This window comes from Triticum dicoccoides, chromosome 4B, assembly GCF_002162155.2.
Source record: "Triticum dicoccoides isolate Atlit2015 ecotype Zavitan chromosome 4B, WEW_v2.0, whole genome shotgun sequence".
Taxonomy (NCBI): Eukaryota; Viridiplantae; Streptophyta; class Magnoliopsida; order Poales; family Poaceae; genus Triticum; species Triticum dicoccoides.
This window is the reverse complement of record NC_041387.1, coordinates 674713637-674723370: the sequence shown is the minus strand read 5'-3', so window position 1 is coordinate 674723370 and position 9734 is coordinate 674713637. Positions and strand designations below refer to the sequence as shown.

General features: G+C 46.4%; 1 protein-coding gene across 1 annotated transcript; it reads left to right on the top strand.

Annotated features, from left to right (window-relative positions):
- The first annotated feature begins 471 nt into the window (after positions 1-471).
- Positions 472-2736, top strand: LOC119292291 (vacuolar protein sorting-associated protein 24 homolog 1-like). Its single transcript, XM_037571137.1, has 6 exons — positions 472-682; positions 780-856; positions 983-1085; positions 1846-1967; positions 2052-2246; positions 2351-2736. The coding sequence occupies exons 1-6, from the start codon at positions 571-573 to the stop codon at positions 2432-2434; spliced, it is 693 nt and encodes a 230-aa protein (XP_037427034.1). The 5' UTR covers positions 472-570; the 3' UTR covers positions 2435-2736.
- The last annotated feature ends 6998 nt before the right edge of the window (positions 2737-9734 follow it).

The following is a 9734-nucleotide window of genomic DNA, read 5'->3' as shown; positions in this document are numbered from 1 at the left end:
AATTTCACATATGACAAACTGATTCACCCACATTCACCATAATGTTTATCACATTTTTTTTTAAAAAAGACACACCTTAGAAAAACTGAACATGACAATTAAAAAAATGTTCGTGTAATTGAAACAATGTTTCATACATTAAAAAAATGTAAATTATTTCAAAAATGTGTTTCCCGAATTTTGAAAAAATGTTTATACAAATGCAATAAAATGTTTACATGTGCTGATAAAAAAAACCGATAAAAAAAGAAGGAACAAAAACGGGAGGAAAGACTGTCAGCAAATGGAAAACCAAAGTATCTAACCACGAAAAAGCATAGAAAAACGGTGAAAAAACAAAAGAAAAGAAAATCGGAGCACAGCGATCGGCTACAGCTACGCAAGCGAGGGACTGCCCCTAATGGGCTGGGCTGGCCCGATTAGCTCGCCCGTATTGGATTCCTCAAAAGAAAAAAAGAAAAAAAGAAATAGCAGCTGGGAGCAACTCCTCCTTCGGCATCGGCGTGTTGGTTGGTTCCCCACTGCCTCTGCCTCTGCTTCCGGTGGATCGATCGAGGCGAACCGCCGGCGATGGAGGCGGTGAAGAGCCTCCTGAAGCCGAAGCCGACGCCGCAGCAGCAGCTGCGCGAGTGGCAGCGCCGCCTCCGCAACGAGGGCCGCAACATCGAGCGCCAGATCCGAGGTTCCCCCTTGTTCCTCCTCCCGATTCGATCCAAGCTAGGGCTCTATACGGTCAACTGATGGGTGGATTTTGGTTTGGGGTGTGTGTGGGGGCGCAGACGTGCAGAAGGAGGAGAAGAAGGTGGAGAAGGCCATCAAGGAGTCCGCCAGGCGCGGCGACATGGGATCCGCCAAGGTACCTAGTACATATCCTCCTACTCTACTCTGCCTGCGCCATGGAGCGATTTGGGCGCCGGATTTACCGATTTTGTCTGTCTCCTCTGCTGACTGCTGCTGGTGATGCTTCTTTCTCCTCCTCAAGGCGCTGGCCAAGGAGCTGGTGCAGTCCAGGAAGGCCGTCAACCGCCTCTACGAGAACAAGGCCCAGCTCAACTCCATCTCCATGCACCTCGGCGAGATCGTCGGTAATATAAATCGACGCCGCCTGCCTCATATCATCCTTTCTACTGTAGATAGATGGCATTCTAGCATGGTGACATTTAGTAATTTACACCTGCCTCGAATTGTCTACCTCGAATTGTTCCATACTAGTATAGATAGCATCCAAATACAGTGTGCTGTTCATTGGTATAGATATAGCCTCCAAGATGCAAAGATAACCTTTATTTACTACTCCCTCCGTTCCAAAATAGATGACTCAACTTTATACTAAGGTTAGTTTAAAGTTGAGTCATCTATTTTGGAAGGGAGGGAGTATAGCACAGTAGGAGCCTCTCCTACTCTTCTCAGCTCAAAAAATCTGCGCTAATATTCATAGTTCTGGCTGAAATTCCACACCTAGATGCAAAATTAACCTCTGCTGTATCGGGCTTCAAGTTTATGTGGATCAGGACTAGGGCCAGGGTGAGAAGTTATAAATACATGAAAGATACTAATGTGCACATTAATATGGAGATTTTGTTCCTAGCTGGTAGTTAATCTTACTTGCTTGTGAATACATACCAGACAGCCTACTTGCAAGTGGTATTGCTTGTGAATTCTTTGACTTGCATTTTGTTTTTTGAACATAAGACTTGAACTGAAATTAACATGTACCATTCCTTGGTGCTTTCCTAGAAGTTATTATGGCATGGCTTAACTTATGGAGAAGTAGGATTAGGTTTCTTTCGTTCATTCAGACTGAAGGTTTGTACTAACGACATGCTGTGCTTTATAATCTTGTAGCTACCACCAGGACGGTAGGACATTTATCCAAGAGCACCGAAGTGATGAAGCTTGTGAACAATCTGATGAAGGCCCCAGAGATAGCTGTCACCATGCAGGAATTCAGCAAAGAGATGACAAAGGTATATAACAAAAGTCCTCGTTTGAAGGTCTCTCTTGTGTTTTGTACTGGTACCGGTTCTCGCTAAATGGTTTTTGTAATGCAGGCTGGCGTGATGGAAGAGATGGTCAATGATGCCATGGATTCAGCACTGGACGATGAGGGCATGGAGGAGGAGATCGAGGAGGAGGTTGATAAGGTCCTCTCCGCAATCGCCGGGGAGACTGCGTCCCAGCTTCCTGATGCCGTCCGCAAACAAAAAGAGAAGGTCACACAACCATCGACAAGCGAACCCGCACAGGTACTAATACAATACGACCCGTGCTTGCCCTTCACATTTTGCAATCTTGAAGTCTCTTTGGAGTCTTGAAACGCCTCACAAGGATCTTTCCATCGCATGCACAGAGAACTGCTCTAGCGGAATCCGTTGACGACGACGAGGATGATCTAGAAAAGATAAGGGAGAGGCTGGCCAAAGTGAGGTCGTAGAAGAGAACCGCTGTGCTGGCATGTGTATAATAGTCCATTTGGTAATGTTAATGTATGATACACAACTTGGCAGATGGCGCCCTTGTCACTCGCAGACTGATCTATTATTACCCAAACCACCGAGTTGTTGGATCTCTGTTGTAACCTGAATGTGACGATCATCACGTGTGATCAAACGTGCCCTGTATTTTGTTTTGTTTTCGACTTGTTGCGACTACATAAATATTGTAAGTATATGCAGATATCATGTCAGTAAAGCTGGATGCACATCTGTGCAGAGCTACAAACTGAAATGCTGAACTTGAACTTTGTTGTTCACTTCACTTTGCACAATGGTTTATTTAGTACTATTTAGTTTTGCAGCTTCCCTCGATCATGTACTAGCTCTTCCCGGCAAAAAGAGAGAAAACAGATTAGGATGTCTTCGCTTTAAAATAGATGACCCAACTTTGTACTAGCTCTGGTTTAAGTAAAGATTATGCCACTATGAAATTGTGTAATGTGCTTAAAAAAGCATAATCTTTTTGGAGACTTCATTTGACGATGAATTCAGTGATATATTTGTTGCGACATATGGCAATTTTGCACTCTGTTAAATGACGGTCTCCAAAAAGATTTGACAGAGTGCAAAATTGCCATATGTCGCAACAAATTCAATGATATATTTGTTGCAACATTTGACGGGTTTTATTTGGTTGCTAATTTGGGTTGCATTTGTGTGCGAGGCGGAGCGCGGCTGGCCCACCTGGCACAGACTCACCACCGCCCACCTCTCTCTCATTTTTTTCTCTGCCCAGCCCACGAGCCTCTGTACACGCATGCCGGCAGCCTGCCTCGCCTGGCCGTCGCAGCTGCTCGAGTCAGAGCGCCACCGCGCCCAACCGGCGCTTCTACCCGCGCTCGCCCAGCTGCTCCTGGTCGCGCGCCCGGCGGTGCCCGCTCCCGTGCCTGGTTCAGAGTAGGCCATGGACGCCGCAGCTCCAGGCGTTGATGCGCTCGCCCCGCGCGCTCCAGGTGTTCTTGGTGAGGTGCGCTACCGTCGTCGCGAAGTGCATGCCGGGGCAGCTCCTCCGCACGCGGCTGGATCTGACCGCCGATTGCGTGCGCTGGAGTGGGCTGCCGCGTGCTAGCTAGCTGCTAGTCGCGTGCATCGGTGCATGCGCTGGAGCTGGCCGCCGCGTGCTAGCTAGCTTCTAGCCGCGTGCTTGCCGGCCATGCACAGCCGCATGCTAGCCAGCCCGTGCTTGGTAGCTGCTGGCCGCCGCGTGCTAGTTGCTGCTCTGCTAGCCAGCCGGCGCACAAGCGGCCGCGAGTGCGCGACGCGGGCTGGGCGGGAGCGGCTGCAGCCCCGGCGAGGCGCGAGCGACGGGGTGCGGGCAGGGCGCGAGCGACGAGGCGTGGGCGGGGCGGCGAGGCTGGAGCTGCGGGCGGGCCGGCGAGGCGCGAGCGGCGGGGTGTGGGCGGGGCGGGAGCTACGGGCGGGCCGGAAGCACTCGCCCGCTATGTGTTCGACGAAATGTCGCGGTGGACAAGCCACAAATGCGTCTGGCTGCCGTTGGGCGCGTCGGGCGACCCAAACGAAAAAGCAGACAAAAGTGTCCGTCGGACCGACCCAAACAGACAAAATACAGACATAATCTATGTCCGTTTGGGTTGCCCCGTTGGAGTTGCCCTTAGTAAAAAGAATCATGTGCACAGAGAAACGAAGATGGCGATGATCACAGAGAGTAACAACCACAACTCCCAGGGGCACCAGCCGCAGAAGAGGCAGAGGCAGTTGCTGCAGGGTATTGAGCACCACCAAGAGCAGGAAGATTGGGAGTGCTGGAGTTGCCACCATGGATGATGGGTCGGTTCTTGGCTTCTGCTTCTATTGAGGATCAGATTCAATCTACCAGCGCTCGAGTCCAAGCACATAATAATGAATTGATTTTCCAAGGGCGGTGCTATGCATCGGCCGGCTGATCTTTTTACGCTTCGTGAGCCGTCCGATTGCACGAGGCGCCTTCCTTTTATTTTCTCTGCAACAAGACCCTTTATGCGAAACCTCTTCTTCTCTAACTTTCTGCAACAAGAGACATGTTACAAAATTCTCTTCTTCTCTAATTTTCTGCAACAAGACCTCTGTTGTAAAATATTCTCTTCTTTAGTTACTGCAACAGGACCCCTGTTGCAAAACTTTTTCTTATCTATTTTCCTGCAACAAGACCCTTGATGCAAAACTTCTTTGCTATTTTACATGACTCTTGTTGCAAAACCTCCATTGCAATAGGACCCAACATCTCTAAGTTCTTCTATGTATTCCTGCAACAAGACTGTTGTTGCGAAAAACTTGCAAGAACACCGACGGCTACAACGGAGAGAGCACCCCGTGGTCTCTGCATCACCTCATTTGTTGCGGTGAGCCTTTTCGAAACAGGTGCTTAGTTGCAAGAACTGCAGTACAGAGCACTTTGCATGGTCAGATTAAATTCAACACATGGATATGATAGATTAAAATATGTGACCATTTCGTTATAGATAGGGATGAAGGAGAGAAGCAGTGCGCTGGCCCATCAAGACGTGTGTCAATAGTAGAACGTGGTGGATGTGAGAGGCACTAGTAGAAAAAGGGCCTGATGTGAAGCACATTCCCGGTTTGTAACCGGACCGACACTAATGGGGGCACTAATGTGAGTATTAGTGCCGGTTCCAACGGCTAGGCGGGCGGCGCTCATTAGTACCGGTTCGTGGCTAACCTATAGTATCGGTTCGTGCCACGAACCGGTACTAAAGAGGTGGTGGCAGGCTGGTGTCAGGCTGCGGCCCCACCATCACCTCTAGTACCAGTTCATGCCACGAACTGGGACTAGAAGTTCACCGTTAGTCTCGGTTCGTTTAATAAACCGGTACTAAAGGTCTTCCTACATAAACCCCTTCGTCCAGCCCGAGCGCCCTGTTCTTCCCCTTTCCCCTCCTCTGTTTTCTTCCTCTTTCTCTCGAGCTCACACTTCATTTTTGCCAAATTTGTGAAGAGTTGAAGGCACCCCATCCATCCAAGTGATCACAAAGGTTAGCAACTTTGTCCTTTCATCTCTCATTGCTAGATTAGCTCTTGCAATGCTCTATAAGTATAGTGATTTGTGGGTTTTATTTGGGAGGAATTATATGTGGTAGTATTTGATTTATATGCAATTTGAGGTCAAAATAACTCTTAGTTTGCATATGTAGGTGTGGTTTACTTAGTGCCTTCCCGTCTCCATTCTAACCACTGTCGATCGCCCGCACCGTCCCGTCGCCGGCTCCATGTTGCGGTGAGCCTCTTGTTCTTATCTTTTTAATATAAGAAAAATAAATCATGTTTGTGTGATTTAGATATATAGTTACTTGTATAATTATCTTACCCGTACATTTGTTTGTTATACATAGTGCCATGGTTTTGATATCCGTCCCGTCGGCCCTCGTCTGGGTTATGATTTAGATGTGGTATATTCTCTTTTATAACTATTTGTTGCATTTCGTGTTTATGACAAATTATGCCCATCAAGTTGACATAGATATTTTTATCTAGGAGGTATGTGAACCGGAAGTTCCAACCGACCGTATTGTCGAGAGGTTAAATTTAGTTGAAAAATAAAACGAGTATTTGAAAGTAAAATTGAAAATAATTGAAGGGGAGAAGATGGAATTGGAGTTGCATGTTGCCGATGTCGTTGATGATCACAAGATCAATATGGAGAAAATGCGCTTGACGATTAGAAAGATTAGAAAATATGCCATCGATAGTGAGGCTTGGTATCATTATGCTGTTGGATCAATTGTTACCTTAGTTGCGATCTTGATCACATTTGTTGTTGCATTTAAATGCTTTAGCTAGAGAGTTATTTGTATGTTGTTTTTATGAGAATAAGTGTTGTAAAAACTTTATGTATGAACTTGCATTAATTTGGTCTTTTCGGTGCTATGTAAATGAAGATGAGCCGACAATGGATGTACGATGACCGATGCTCTCCCCAGCTCATTAATGGTGTGCATACTTTTCTGCTTGCGTCTGAGGCAAAAAATCGTGCAGATGGTTTTATGCCTTGTCCATGTGCTGGCTGTAAGAATGATCTACATTACTCTATGTCAAGAACCATTCACGTCCACTTGTTTGAGTCCGGTTTCATGCCCCACTATAATGTTTGGACCAAGCACGGAGAAAGAGGGGTTATGATGGAAGACAATGAAGAAGAAGAGGACGACGACAGCTATCCTGGCCATGGGTTCCCTGAATTCGATGGTACAACAGTGGGGGAAGAAGCTGAGCCAACAATGCGGGAAGAAGCTGAAGAAGAGGCATCAGATGAGCCCGCTGATGATCTAGGTCAGGCCATTGCCGATGCAAAGAGAAACTGCGCAAGTGAAAAAGAGAAGAAGAAGTTGCAGCGCATGTTAGAGGATCACAAGAAATTGTTGTACCCGAATTAAAAGTTGACAAGAAAAAGCTGGGCACCACACTGAAATTGCTAAAATGGAAGGCAGAGAATGGTGTATCTGACAAGGGATTTGGAAAGTTGCTGATAATGTTAAAGAAGATGCTTCCAAAGGACAATAAATTGCCCGAGAGTACGTATGAAGCAAAGAAGGCTGTCTGCCCTCTAGGATTAGAGGTGCAGAAGATACATGCATGCCCTAATGACTGCATCCTCTACCGCGGTGAGTACAAGGATTTGAACGCATGCCCGGTATGCGGTGCATTGCGCTATGAGATCAGCCGTGATGACCCTGGTGATGTCAAGGGCGAGCGCCACAGGAAGAAGATTCCTGCCAAGATGATGTGGTATGCTCCTATAATACCATGGTTGAAGCGTTTGTTCCAAAACAAAGAGCATGCCATGTTGATGCGATGGCACAGAGAAGACCGTAAGAAAGACGGGAAGTTGAGAGTACCCGCTGACGGGTCACAGTGGAGAAAAATTGAGAGAAAGTACTGGGAGAGCTTCGTAGGTGACGCAAGGAACATATGGTTTAGTCTAAGTGCAGATGGCATTAATCCTTTTGGGGAGCAGAGCAGCAATCATAGCACCTGGCATGTGACTCTACGTATGTACAACCTTCCTCCTTTGTTGTGCATGAAGTAGAAGTTCATTATGATGCCAGTGCTCATCCAAGGCCCTAAGCAACCCGACAACGACATTGATGTGTACCTAAGGCCATTAGTTGAAGAACTCTTACAGCTGTGGAATGGAAAAGGTGTACGTGCGTGGGATCAACACAGACAAGAGGAATTTGACCTACATGCATTGCTGTTTGTGACCATCAATGATAGGCCTACTCTTAGTAACCTTTCACGACAGACAAACAAGGGATACCACGCATGCACGCACTGTTTGGATGATACCAACAATATATATTTGGATAATTATAAGAAGAATGTGTACCTGGGATATCGTCGATTTCTTCCGAGGAGTCATCCGGTAAGAAAGAAAGACAAGCATTTCAAAGGTGAGGCAGATCACCGGACGAAGCCTCGCCACCGTACTGGTGCTGATGTACATGATATGGTGAAGGATTTGAAGGTAGTCTTTGGAAAGGGTCCTGGCGGATGATGTCTACTACGCAACCTTCTTCTTGTAGATGTTGTTGGGCCTTCAAGTGCAGAGGTTTGTAGGACAGCAGCAAATTTCCCTCAAGTGGATGACCAAAGGTTTATCAATCCGTGGAGGCGTAGGTTGAAGATGGTCTCTCTCAAGAAACCCTGCAACCAAATAACAAAGAGTCTCTTGTGTCCCCAACACATCCAATACAATAGTAAATTGCATAGGTGTAGTAGTTCGGCGAAGAGATGGTGATACAAGTGCAATATGGATGGTACACATTGGTATTTGTAATCTGAAAATATAAAAATAGCAAGGTAGCAAGCGATAAAAGTGAGCGTAAACGGTATTGCAATGCTAGGAAATAAGGCCTAAGGTTCATACTTTCACTAGTGCAAGTTGTCTCAACAATAATAACATAACTGGATCATATAACTATCCCTCAACATGCAACAAAGAGTCACTCCAAAATCACTAATAGCGGAGAACAAACGAAGAGATTATTGTGGGGTACGAAACCACCTCAAAGTTATCCTTTCTGATCGATCTATTCAAGAGTCCGTAGTAAAATAACACGAAGCTATTCTTTCCATTCGATCTATCATAGAGTTCATTCTAGAATAACACCTTAAGACACAAATCAACCAAAACCCTAATGTCACCTAGATACTCCAATGCCACCTTAAGTATTCGTGGGCATGATTATACGATATGCATCACACAATCTCAGATTCATCTATTCAACCAACACAAAGTACTTCAAAGAGTGCCCCAAAGTTTCTACCGGAGAGTCAAGACGAAAACGTGTGCCAACCCTTATGCATAAGTTCACAAGGTCACAGAACCCGCAAGTTGATAACCAAAACATACATCAAGTGGATCACGTGAATATCCCATTGTCACCACAGATAAGCACATGCAAGACATACATCAAGTGTTCTCAAATCCTTTAAGACTCAATCCGATAAGAAAACTTCAAAGGGAAAACTCGATCCATTACAAGAGAGTAGAGGGGGAGAAACATCATAAGATCCAACTATAATAGCAAAGCTCACGATACATCAAGATCGTGTCAAATCGCGAATACGAGAGAGAGAGATCAAACACATAGCTACTGGTACATACCCTCAGCCCCGAGGGTGAACTACTCCCTCCTCATCATGGAGAGCACCGGGATGATGAAGATGGCCACCGGTGATGGATCCCCCCTCCGGCAGGGTGCCGGAATAGGGTCCCGATTGGTTTTTGGTGGCTACAGAGGATTGCGGCGGCGGAACTCCCGATCTATTGTGCTCCTGGATGTTTTCGGGGTGTATGGACATATATAGGCGAAAGAAGTCGGTCAGGGGAGCCACAAGGGGCCCACGAGGGTGGGGGGCGCGCCCAGGGGGGTAGGGCGTGCCCCTGACCCTCGTGGCCACCTCGAAGCTTCCCTCACGTCTGCTCCAAGTCTCCTGGATTGCTTCCATTCCAAAAATAACTCTCCCGAAGGTTTCATTCCGTTTGGACTCTGTTTGATATTCCTTTTCTTCGAAACACTGAGGCAAGAAAACAACAATTTGGGTTGGGCCTCCGGTTAATAGCTTATTCCCAGAAATAATATAAAAGTGTATAATAAAGCCCATTAAACATCTAAAACAGATAATATAATAGCATGAATACTTCATAAATTATAGATACGTTGGAGACGTATCAGCATCCCCAAGCTTAATTCCTCCTCGTCCTTGAGTAGGTAAATGATA